The 13,032-nt window shown below is 43.9% G+C and overlaps 1 protein-coding gene across 1 annotated transcript in view; it reads left to right on the top strand.

Moving 5' to 3' along the window:
- Positions 1 to 13,032, top strand: part of TLN2 (talin 2) — a 391,554-nt gene that overhangs the window by 220,704 nt on the left and 157,818 nt on the right. Inside the window, exons 4-9 of the mRNA XM_016208572.2 lie at positions 2,131 to 2,302; positions 3,970 to 4,067; positions 5,288 to 5,417; positions 6,220 to 6,372; positions 8,306 to 8,448; positions 10,095 to 10,222. Coding sequence (XP_016064058.1) covers positions 2,167 to 2,302; positions 3,970 to 4,067; positions 5,288 to 5,417; positions 6,220 to 6,372; positions 8,306 to 8,448; positions 10,095 to 10,222 — 788 coding nt within the window. The 5' untranslated portion in view covers positions 2,131 to 2,166. The remainder of the gene's footprint in view (positions 1 to 2,130; positions 2,303 to 3,969; positions 4,068 to 5,287; positions 5,418 to 6,219; positions 6,373 to 8,305; positions 8,449 to 10,094; positions 10,223 to 13,032) is intronic.

Raw genomic sequence — 13,032 nt, 5'->3', positions numbered from 1 at the left:
CGCATTGTCACCAGCCCCAGGGACAAACTACCCCATGGAGTGATCTACAAAATTTGTCTATTTCTAGAGTTTAAATTTAATTTTCCCAGTGTGGGGAGTGGTTGTTTAAATAAGGCTGCACAAAGATTGTGGATAGCACCTTTTATGTTTGGCTTTAAAAGTTCTTGATACTGTAGGTGGAAAATCGTAGGATGTTTTGAACACCTCTGCTATGTCCACAATCTAGCCACTGCCCGGGCCATAGTAAATTAATTCAGTTTGCGGCAGATTCCCACTGAACATTGCTGTTGTTTGTTGAGAAGTATATCTTAACATTTCTACATTTCTCAAGTAATAAATATTCTCACTTTTTCACAGGCAGCATTTATTCAAAGTGTAAGTGGAGGTCAGAATGACTATAGTTGGGTGGCCTGAATGGTTGCTTCATGGGAGTGTAAGTACACCCTGCCCATGGACACCACAGCATCTGTTTAAAAATGTCTTCTGTATCCAAGTGATTTTAGTCGCCTGTTGTCAGAAAGCCGGCAATCAATCAAGCAAGCCTGCTAAGAAGTGACACCCTAGAGGCACCAATTTTCTGGTCTTGCCGGTCAGCCTGTTTTCTTCTCTGTGTGTTGGCCACTTCACTGCTCCTTAGCACCTGCATTCTTAACTGGGAAAGAGACATACAGGGTGCTCCGGCTACAGCTGTACTACCCAAAGATTGTCTAATAAAAGACAAAAGAGTGTGAGCGTGAGTTCCCATGGATTTCATTATCCAGCGCAGCTCTAGGTTCGAACAGCTACTAACTATAAAGTGCTTATTTCGCTTGCCAGGATGGCAGTCAGCTGGGTAAGTCTGCATCGGTCCTCAGGTTCGGGGAAGATGCCTGCTTTGTGTGCCCAAGGCTCTGGTAGAGGCTGGCTTGGGAGGGGGTAAGCTTCTGGCCGCGGAATAGAGCAGATAGTCAAAATAAACTAGAAGCCACCAACTCAAAGCACTAAATTGTTGGATTTAAATTTTAAAAAGAAATTATTTATGAATTATTTCAAACCTAGCCTAAACCGGGTTGTTTTCTAAAGCCTTTGAACTGGATGAGAAACAAAATATCCCAGTAGTCTGAATAAAATAACAGTTGACTTGGCATTTTCTTCACTTTGAGACCCCTGAAGGGTGTGCAGCTGTCTGCCACACTGGGTGTTTGAAATCGGCCGTTCTGGCCTCATTAGTGATGACTTTGCATTAGTCTGGCACTGATGTCCCCTCAGGATCCATTTCTTCCATGAATTATGCAGGGCTGATATCACAGTAGCTACTTTATTTGTGGGAAATTGAGGCAGAGTGGCCAAGATGCCTGGCTCGGATTTACAGTCTCCCGGGGATGTGGTTGGGCCTGGAAGTCGAGTCTTCTGGTGAGTAGTTTGGTGGAATCTGCTGCCACAAGGAACCCCCATGAAGGCATTGCTGCTCCTTCCTCTGTCCCCAGGAGCTGGGTGAGGAGGGAGCCTGGGCACTGAGGGTGCTGCCAGAGGCATGTTCAGGAGACCCCTGTGGGTGCCCAAGACTCTCTGCCTCTCTTCTGAAGGACAGTAACCTGGGAAATGCCACTCCCAATGGATCCCCTTTAGAAAGCCCCAAGTAGGGAGCAGCCTTAGAGAAGGAGGCTTGGTGACTTCTGAGAGCCTTCCTCTCAAGGGACCCTACTGGCCACACTGGGGTCATGTGAACACTGAAACAGTATGCTGCTCTTATTTTAAAGCTTTCCATAAAATGTAGTTTTTAATTTGTGTTTTTATTGAAAGCATTCTCTTTAATTGCTGTTTTATCCCTTGATTTTTTTTTTAAAAAAAAATCTTTTTTAATTTCAGAGAGAGGAAGGGAGAGGGAGAGAGAGACAGAAACATCAGTGCTGAGAGAGTCATTGATCGGCTGCCTCCTGCACGCCCCCGACTGGGGATCGAGCCCACAACCTGGGCATGTGCCCTGACCGGGAATTGAACTGTGATCTCCTGGATCCTAGATCGATGCTCAACCACTGAGCCACGCCCGGTCGGGCTATCCCTTGATTTTTAAAGCTGATTCAGAGTTTAGTGTTTTTCCCTCAAGACAATTATCATGACCATCAGGGTCTGTCTCTTTGTGTTTTCCAGACATTCTGAGTGAGAGTCTTCAAATCACCTGGGAAGATGGTGGCCCTGTCCTTGAAGATCTGTGTCCGCCACTGCAACGTGGTGAAGACCATGCAGTTTGAGCCATCTACGGCGGTGTACGATGCGTGTCGGTTCATCCGGGAGCGGGTGCCCGAGGCACAGACTGGCCAAGGTAGCCGTTGGTGACTCACCGGTTTCTTGAAATGCGCTTGTATGTTCTTCACTTAGTAGTGAAAGAAATGGAGGCTCTGCATGGGAAACATGCCCATTGGTGTCTGTGTTTCAAGTGAGATGTCTTCTTAGCCTGGACCCCGCGTGCCTCCTGTGAGAGGCTTGTGATGACAGCTCCTGCGTCTGCCACTGAGCAGTGCCTTTGTCTTCCCCCTCCCGTGTATCTGCATTGTGCTCGCTGGTCCGCAAGTCACTCTGACACACCAGCTCATTTGCCTCTAACGTACCAATGAAGCCGCTGTGACAGTCACTGGGTTCGTAGATCCTGAGCCCTGTTTTGCGTACATGAAAACTTCCCATTGCAGCAGAACTGCCATTGGGACCCAGGGCGAGTCTTAGGTTTGAAGTACTTTGAAGGGGCTTCATAAATTTTATCAAACCTTTTTTAAAAAGGCATTTGTTTTATATGTTTTGTTTAATATTTTGTTAAACCACTGACACCCATTAATCTAAATTTAAACAAAAGCCGCTCATATGATTTTTCCATTTCCCTTTGTCTTCTCTCTACATTTCCTTCCTTTATTTTGTGATTATTTGCCTGACACTTGAGAAATTGGGACTACTCCCAAATTGATAGACCTTTAGTATAAAAGTGGTATAAGATTTATCTTAAAGATTGGAAGCATAACAGTCAAGCATGACATCAGGGATAATTACAGGTACAATGGGTCTTCAAAGGATCTGTTTCCTACAAAACTGCTGACCTTTAAGTCTGAAGCATAATTTAAATTATTCAGAAACACTCTGTTATTTCTAGATTACCCAGAAATGGAATTTGCTTACTTCCCCAACCTCACTTCAAGATAATTTCTGGTGTCTTTACTTCTCTGTTATTGTTTTCCTCCCAGGTTCCTCACCTCACTTTGGGCTGGGTTGCTTTATAGCTCTGAAACCTTTAAAGATCTTGAAGTTGTTTCTCTGAGAAACAACAGGAGCTCTGACCCTCACCTGGGTCCCTGAGGTTCCCTTGAATCACATTAAGAAAGAGATAAGTCCTTAGACAGGAAATGATGCTGCTTCCCTCCCGCCACCACCCTTCGTCAGATAAGGGGATTCCTATGGAGAACAGGGACTTTAATTTTCCAACTGTTTTCATAGTTTGGTGACATGGAGAGCAGAGGCTTCATTCACAGGGAGCTCCTGCTTACCTTCTGTTAGGATATGCTAGGGTGACAGAGGGATTATTCCAAGTGTAACAGCTCCACTGGCCTCTCTGTGCCCAAGTGGCTTTGGGCTTAGGTGGCCACTTCCTTCGTTTCTCCATGCCTGTCTTTGTCAGCTCTTGGCCTGGTTTTTATAGCAAGTAGTAAGGAACAAAGCCAAATTCCGTTAGAAAGAAATTCGGACTGTTTTGTTCTTAATATTTTCCTTAATTCTAACAAAACTACTGCCCCACTGGTTTTAAGAAACATACACCTTGTCTGAGGGTATTGGTTTTGCAGCTCAGCTGCTTTAGTCCCAGTGGCTGCTCGTGGTGTCAGAACGAAACGTTTCTCTGTTGAAGGAGAAGACTCTCAGTCTTGCCCCGTCACCAGACGCAGGTCCTGGCTGGCAGTGATGGCTTCATCACCGCTTTGTCTTCTCTTTTTCCTTCTGTTAATCATCCAGCTTCTGACTATGGGCTGTTTCTCTCCGATGAAGACCCCAGGAAGGGAATCTGGCTGGAAGCGGGCAGAACACTGGACTACTACATGTTGCGCAATGGGGTACGCTGCTGATCTTGTTTTTGTTTTTTCATCACTTTGTTCCGAAGCCTTCTGTAGAAGCCAACATCATTAAGCTTAAAAGAAAAGGAGAGACCCAACCATTTATTTTGATTCAAGGGCATCTTATTAATAGTCTTGAGGTAACGTACTTCATAAGGGCTGTCCAGGTAGCAATAGAAAATATCAGCAGTCCAAATTCTTGAAACTCCGCAGAGTAATTAAAGCAGCTTGGGGTTAGCATTTACAACTGTTTCTACGTGCCTTGTTGGACTTCTAGTTATGAAAGAAGATACAGCATTTTCCTGTGAGTGTGTAGGAAGTATCCTGGTGAGAGGTGATAGAAAGTAATGATGGATCAGAGGGAAAATAAAACTCTAATCCTAGGGGTAGCCAGAGATTGAATATTAATTGTGTTTTATTTTTGTAAAAGAAAGTTCCTATTAGATGTAAGTTTCATAACTAGCTGTGAGAGTAACAACCAAAAATGGTTGTGCTATGGAAATGGAAGGAGGGAATGAGAAAAAATGTTCAGTGTTCTGTTTAGCTGAACCTTTGAGATGCTGGGTTTTGGTATATGGAATGCACATATCAAATTGGTCAGTATTCCATAAAGCAGGAGTGAGTGCGTTTGCCAATTAATTTTCCCCTCCATAATTCTATTTTTAAGATGTGTAGTAAAAGAAGAGGCCTCTGTTTAAAAATAACTCCCAAACATATTAGCCCTATTTGGCCTTGCCATTGCAACGAAAACCAGTTCCCCTCTCATCCACCACAACTGCGAAGACTTGTGGGGGTATTATTTATGGCCTTCATGACACGGATATTAAACATTGCTTATAACTGTGTGAGAGATAATTGGAGACACACACTAGTGTCTTTTTAAAAGGCAAATGGGAATTTTCCTTGCTGATTCTCATTAGAGCAGATCATCCCCAGCCTGTCAGGAGGACACATGCCACCTTCACTTTACAGAGGTTAGTTTTCAGTAATTATGAGCTATCAATGTATTCTTTGGGTGCAATTTCACTATCAGATCTTTAAGAAATCTTGATGAAAGCAATTATTTAGCCCTGGAGTTTCTGTATTAGCAGCAAAAATCTCATGAGCACTTTGAGGGAGGAAATCAGAATATACTAGGAAACATTCATTTTTTAAAGAGTGTCCAAGTTCATTATCTAGCTTCACATGCAGTATGAACTGTTTGTGTGGCTTGGACCTAGGATATTTTGGAATATAAAAAGAAACAGAGACCTCAGAAAATCCGGATGCTGGACGGAGCTGTGAAAACAGTGATGGTGGACGACTCCAAGACGGTCGGGGAGCTCCTGGTGACTATTTGCAGCAGGATAGGTGAGTACTCACCTGCCTCGGTTCCCGTTTTTGTTTTGTTTGAATTACATGCCTCTTCTTTGTTTTACCCCCATTTGCTGCTAAGACCATCTTGAATGTGTCCTAGTGCACTGATTGCTGCCATTCCTAAAAGAGTGTGGTCATTCTCTCGATTTGCAAACCCACTCTCTGGTACTGTAAACTGGAACTCCTCGCTAAGTCAAAAATGAGAGCTTTTATTTCCCTTTCAAAAGACAAAGAATTTTGAAATGGAAAATGTTTCTGAAGCCATATAACTCAGTCCCACCACAGGTGGGAATTCTGTTATCTCCATAAAGACTCATGGGGACAGCCTACATGTGATTGACCGTTACAGAGCTTTTCTTCTCATACCTTGTGTTAATCTCCCCCAAGAACAAGCCTGTTCCCTTTCTACATGAGGCCCTCACGTATTTAAAGAAAGTAGCTTGGCCTGTCTCTGCTTCCTCTTCATTCAAAGGAAGCCCGGTTCCTTTAGCTGCTTCTCGTTTGACATTGTCTTGCCTTGTTCCGCATGATCTCTACTCTGTACTTGTCTTCTTGAAAACGAGACAGGAGAATTGCACCTAACATTTTGAGTGTAACGTGCCTGTCTGAAAACACTCCTTTTTAGCCAGCCCGCGTTATTTGGTGTGTGCTCCTTGGGGGGCCCCTGGCCCTCACCTGGGTAAGGCTTCTTTCTGTCCTTCGCCACCAGGAACTCCTTGGATGTTACAGGACCTGCATTGAGAGGGGGGACAGCGGTGGGTAACCACTGATAATATAACCTAAGTTATATTTTTAGGAATAACAAACTATGAAGAATACTCTTTAATCCAAGAAACGATCGAAGAAAAGAAAGAGGAAGGGACGGGTACACTAAAGAAAGACAGGACGCTATTACGGGACGAGAGGAAGATGGAGAAGTTGAAGGCTAAGCTCCACACGGATGACGACTGTAAGTGTCTGGAGGGGGGTGTGACGCAGGCACGTGGTCTCGCCAGGCCTCGCCCCCTGCACCTCCTGTACGACCCAGGGCAGGTGTTGTGTGTGTATTTTGTTTGTTTTCCTTTTTTTAAATTTCATCTGCCCATATTTTTATCTCTGTCACTAAAGGATTGAGACTCTTTAAAAAAGTGACTGAAATGCCATTTCACATCTTAAAAAGTAATGTCTCAATATCAAATATACAAATCATGTTTACATTTTCTCCATTGTCTTCTGAAAATCTTTTTTCACCAGTTTGTTTGAACTGGGGTCCAAATAATGTTGAATGATCCATTGCTCACCTCTTTTAGTCTCGAGGACTTCCTTTCATCTTTTACATTCTTTTTCTTCAAAATTTTAGGGCAAGAAACCATAGTGTTGCTTGTATTGAGTTTTGTGTAATCTGGATTTTGTTGGTTGCATACCTGAGGTGTCATTTAACATGTTCTTCTGTTTTAATTCCTGAGATCTGGAGGCTGGATCAGATTCATGTGATGTGTATTTTATTTAAAATAAAGACTCCTTTATGTGATGGTGTGTAGAGTAAGTCCTCACTTAACGTGGTCGATAGGCTCTGCGAATTTAAACGAAATGACTGAAACCAGTTGTACCATAGACTGGTTGATGTAAAGAAGATTTAAGTTCCTACAGCATCTCATCAACATTATAGCAAAATTGCATTATTAAGGGCTTGCTGTAGTCCCATCAGGAAGTTGTATCTGGTTGTCTCCTTTTTGTGATGTTAACAGCCATTGATGACCATTACCTAGACACATTATTTCCTTAGGGGCTACAAATGGTAATGTAATTCTCTCATAGGAAAGTAATTTTCTGTGGCCACACAGTCAATATTTGGAAAAGCCATTATGTACACCCCATGTGTCCCCAAAAGCCTGTGCTGTGTGGCTGTGTGCACCTGGCTGCCCCCCCCCCCCCCCCAAAGATCGTACTTCATGCATGATTCACTTAGACCTTCCCAAGCTCTTTCCTTCATTGTTCTTGCTGCCACATTGGGAAGATGTCATCATTGTCATTATGTTTATCGATCTTCAGTGGGACTTTCACTTCCTCTGACCCTTTTTCCACTGTCTTTTTTTCTGCCTCATTTGATTTCCAGTTGCATACTTCTTCCCAAGTGAGACTTTATAGACAAATCCCAAGGATTTTTATAATGTGCATGATACTCTCCTAGGTGCTATGGGAGATGAGGTCAGTCCAACACATGCCCTGTTCTAAAGTCACTTATAATCTAGTGAGGCTTGTAATAGATACTCACAATGTGTGTGTTAAGCCCAGGGAGGGGTGTGGGAATGAGAGCTGTGGTAAAAGTAGAGAGGGATCAATTCCTATGCACCTTGATATCAGCAGAGCCGTTTCTGAATGAGTGAGATTCAGGCTGGGCCGTGGTCAGGGTTCTACTCCCCCCCCCCTTTCCTCAGTGTCCCCTCCTCCCAATTGCTTCCATTTTCCTCTGCTTTCCTCTTTAGGGTTGGAGGTAACTCATTATGCTCAAAGCTTATAAATTATTTTACCTGATGAGACTGAAGTATCCCACTTTTAACATAAAGGAAAATGCTAATTTGGTGTCTTGGCATAAAGCACTGATTTCCCTATTTCTTTTAACCTGCAGAAGGAAGGAGCCTATTATAAATTTCATTGTGGGGCTTTAGCTAAGTTTAAGAATGGCTGGGAATTTTCTCTCATTTCCTTTCGGTGTGTCCTATGGTACATGAGGGCATATGTGAAATTATTTGCAAAGTTAAAATGCACAGTTCTTATATAAGAAGTAACTGTGACTGAGTATCAGCATTATAGAAATCTGCGTCTGTATTCTGCTGTTTTGATAAATCCCCTAAACCAAGGGGACAGATAAACACAGCTCTTTTATCTGTGTTGTGTTGCAGTAAATTGGCTGGATCACAGCCGAACATTCAGAGAGCAAGGAGTTGATGAAAACGAGACGTTGTTGCTTAGACGGAAGTTCTTTTACTCCGACCAGAATGTGGACTCAAGAGACCCTGTGCAGCTGAACTTGCTTTATGTCCAGGTACCCTTCCATTCGATGCCCAGACGGTGGGGTTGGTGAGCATTCAGGAGGCCCCTTGCTGTGGCCCGTGCTGAGCAGGAGCTGGGCTCTGGCTTCCGTCATGTGTGTGGCATGCCGTTTCCAGGGGGCACTGCTCCTGGGCCCCTCAAATGTGTTTGGTTGTGGCACAGGGTGATGTTTGCCATGAGCTGCTGGCCATCCAGGGGAGGGCCTTAATGTGGCCCCCCAGATTAGGACCTGGCGGCCGAAACCATCTCTCTCTGCCTGGCTTCGAGGCACCTACCTTGCTCACCACTTCAAATCCACTAAAGCTTTCTTCATTAACACCTTAGAATACAAGTGAATTATTGGTCAGAAGTCAGTACTTCTCATTAACTGAACAATATCCTCTCAATAACCTCTTTTCTTTACTATTAACTAATTGTTTAAGCTCAGAGAAGTCCTGTAACTTCTCTGAGTTGCCGTTTTCCAATGTGTAAGACTTCCCAATGTGGGCTCGCACTAGACGGTCCCCAAGGCTTCCTCTAGCTCAAGGAAAACCTCCCCATCTCCCTTTCTCACTTCTGTCATTCTTTCCTTTCCTTCTTCCCTTTTCTCTCCATTTATCTATGTGCCCACAGAGAAAAGTGCAGCCACAGTGTCACCTGTGTTCGTAAGTTAAGTTTTATTAGAACGCAGCTCCTTTGCTAACGTGTTACGCGTTGGTCAGTCCCCTCACGTATGTCATTATTGTTTGTGTGTTGTCCTGGCTGCTCTCGTGTTCCAGTGGAAGAGCCCAGTAGTTCTGACAGGGACAGCAGGGCCCACGTGGTCTGACATGTTTACTCTCCGGCCTTTTACAGGAGTAGTGTGCCGATCCCTTAGTTTAGTGGACGGGAGACTGGTACGGAAGGAGAGCTAGGAAGAGAGGCTGGAAGGCTGGAAGAAAGGGAGATCGGGCGGTAAGACGGTGCTTGTTTAAGGCTCAGAGCCGTAGCTTAGCATCCATCTGAGAGTGGTCTGGGGGTCATGCAACTAAAGGAAGGAAGGAAGGAAGGAAAGAAAGAAAAGGAAGAGCCTCAGCAGGGATGGGTCAACAACTGAGAGAAGAACTTCAGACACAGTGAATTTCTGAGCGCAAGACTGCGCGTTTGTCATTTCCCCTGAACGCCTGCAGCATTGAGTTCCTGTGTCTGACCATCTCTCTCCTCATTCCACCTTATTCATCTTGGGGTGGGGTTCGGGTTGATTTTGCCTCTATATAATTTGTCTGTTCACTGTATGATTTAGGGTTATAGAAAGTATACTGTATTTCTTCCCCCTGCACTCCCTCTATGAATGTGGTAATTTCACAAGGATTCCTCTTTGCTTCTATTTTTCGTGATCCATGTCTCCCTTCCTAGAATATGCTCAAGCTTTATTTTTAAAATACTGCGCAGTTCTGATGCTGCCCATCTGTAGGCAACTTTGGGCAACGACTTGTTTTCTTTTTGCCTTAACCCAGCTGTGCTGCAATCCCCACAGTGTCCCGAACGCGTCACTGTGGGTGGGCTGGCACCTTTCCCCTTGCCCCACAGATTGGGTGCGCTCAAGCCGGGAAGGTGTCAGTAGACAGGATGTGTTGTTCCCCAGGCTCCTGATGCTTTTTGCTTCCTCCTGTGTTTCAGGCTCGGGATGATATCCTGAACGGCTCCCACCCTGTATCCTTTGAGAAAGCCTGTGAGTTTGGTGGATTTCAGGCCCAGATACAATTTGGACCTCATGTGGAGCATAAACACAAACCCGGATTCCTAGAGTAAGTGATCCTTTGGTTTTCTTTTTTCTCCTCACTTTCTCTCTTCACTGTTTATTTTCGAGCTAGCTATGTAAAATACATGCCGTAGTTTCAATCAGTTGTGAGATCGTTAGCTTTCGTTCAGTTGAGTGTATGATCAGATTTGTCGACCTTAGGGAAAGCAGGTGGCCTGGAAGTCCAGCGTTGGGATGACTGGGAAGGTTATCTGCTCCAACTTCAGGCAGCCTGTGATTCCTCTAGGCCACAGAATACACAGCACCCCGCTGAGCTATATGGCCTAGCCTGTCCTGGGATTTCTCTGAATTGAGTAGCTCACTTCCTACATCTTCTGAAACCTCTGCCCATTAGAACATTCCTTCTTCATACCAGGCCAAATTGTGTCATTTTTAACTTTTTTCTTAAGGCTCCTGTATGAGAACAACCAGAGCATAAGAGCCAGAGCCTCACATTCTTTATCACGATCTTTCTTCTTCGTTGCTCTGCAAGGATGATTTACATGTGAAATACTTCTCCACCCTTTTCACCCATGTGGACTCTGGTTTGCTTTTATAAAATGTTGGGGCTGTTCTTTTCTGGCTCAAAGATTGAAGAAAAAGCTAACCCTAAAGATTAATTCTGGCCCCATAGAACACAGGGCATTAGGGTCGGTTTCCTAGAAATACCTGGGAGGACAAGCCCAGGTGTACACTGGCTGCTGTTTGTCTGAAGTGATCTCCCCGGCTCTGTTTTGACCTGGGCTTCTCCAAGGGTTTTGCATGGAACATTCCTTTATCACCCTCTCCCTGTTTCTGTTTCTCTTCTGCTTCCTTCTAGGACAGATGAAACCCTTGGCTGAGCCCAAAAGAAATCACTTCAGAGAGTCTTGACATGATCAGTGTCATGATGTCACCTAAAATGCAACTTGTAGAGACTTTGGAAGTGGGGACCTGATGCTATGCTGACCGGGGGTGGGCGGGTATCAGATTTCCTGCAGGATGTGCTAACTTGAGATGTGTTGAGTAGATCATCCATTGTATTGTGTCCATGTGTCGAGGGGAGAGGATAGCATAAATACTTATTGCCTTGACCCCACTTTCACTTTGGTGGAAAGTAATGGGGACCAGCATATGTCCTATATATATAGTAAGAAGAAAGCCTGACTTTCCTTCTGGTGGCGGAGAATGCCTGGCCAACATGCTGTTTGGTCTAAACTGAGTTGTTTCAAAAAACTCTACCCTCGGGTTAACAAATTCCAGGGAGCCTTTCCAAAGTGATGCTTTTATCCTACAGTATACCTACAGTGACCTTGAGAATGGCTTTCAGTAGGTCCTGTCTCTTCTTTTGTACTATATTTACCAAATGAGTCATATGGCCCAGTGTTCCTCAGGGCCCATTTGTACCCAGTTGGCCTGGCTTCCTTCCCGCATGAGCTACGGGGAGCTTGCCTTTCTCTCTGTTCTGTGGCACCCCAGAAGCCTGACGAAAGACCATGTGCACACCAGCTTTTAGAAGTTTCACGTTCCCACATTCTCACCTCACAGCTGGTCCCTCAGATACATTTGGATGGTGAAATATCCTCAGATACTGTGGATTATGGCCTTGAAATTGATAAACACCAAGAACTCATTAGGCCCTGGAGGAAACAACATATTTTTCTGTTTCTTTGAGTAACTGATAAAGAACAGGTGAAAATGTTGAAAAGATTTATGAAACAAAAAATTTAAAATAAGACACCTATTTTCAGGCTTTCTTAACTGTAAGTCTATGTGGCCCTGATGAGAACGTGGTCTCGATGTAGCCATTCATTGGGTGCCTAAAATGATGATGCTACCCCAGTCATTTCATTAATGCCTTTTCTCTCAAGTTTTGGGACAGCTAATTCCCAGGGCCCCCTTGTGAATTCAGAAAGCAGTGTACTTTATGTGATATATGTGGAAGAGTCACAGAGAGGAGAAGTGACTTGTTCAACTACATAGAGTTCTTTTCTATAAGTAACTTCTGGCTACTCACACTGGTTCCCATCATTTACAAAGGGAATTCTACTTTCAAAGTTGTCCCTGTCACTGGTCTCCCAAAATTAAGACAGTACTTTAAAATGTGATTCCAAGGTCCTTTGTTTATTTTCTGAATGTCACTGGTTATGCCAACATAACATCATGGAGAATGTTTTCGTACCTCTGACTGTTTGTGTGGGGATTACAAACACGATCGGAGCATTGGTATTGCTCTTACAGTGTCTCCTGTGATTTATAGGCCTGTTGCATGCTGCATACCGACACTCCATTAAAGACGCCTCTTCTTTTAACCATCTGAAGGTGGCAAAAGTTAAGCAATTGTACTTAGTCTGTTTTCTTATTTCTGAGATTGTAGTAAGAAGCTCATGCCTCTAGTGGAATGTGTATTCTTACTGAGATTCCAAATTAAAACAAGGTTATTATGCCTGGTGGCAATTGTTTTTCCTTATGAATTTGATTTACTTTTTAATTAGATCAAATCTAGTCTAGGTAATGAGGCATTTTCACCTAATGTAGATGCTTAATTGTGTAGATTACTACGCACACCGTACAGGTAGAACTTCCTGAGGATGTTCGTCTCCTTTTAATTAAAACAAAACAGCGAGACCACATTTCCCTGATTGTATGTTGGATAGCCAGAACCTGTTTGGGGATGATATGCCTGGGCTTTCCCCAGTGACTGGCTGGGTTTTGTTTGCCAGGCTTTAGATTTTTCCCCATCTAGCTTTCATATGTACTATCTGCTTGAACAATTCAGAGTTTAAACAGAAAATAGTGAGAAGGTTGGGCTTGTTGCAGAGCCAGATTGAAGATACA

Source organism: Miniopterus natalensis, chromosome 1, assembly GCF_054644295.1.
Source record: "Miniopterus natalensis isolate mMinNat1 chromosome 1, mMinNat1.hap1, whole genome shotgun sequence".
Lineage (NCBI taxonomy): Eukaryota > Metazoa > Chordata > Mammalia > Chiroptera > Miniopteridae > Miniopterus > Miniopterus natalensis.
This window is presented reverse-complemented; position numbering and strand designations above follow the sequence as displayed.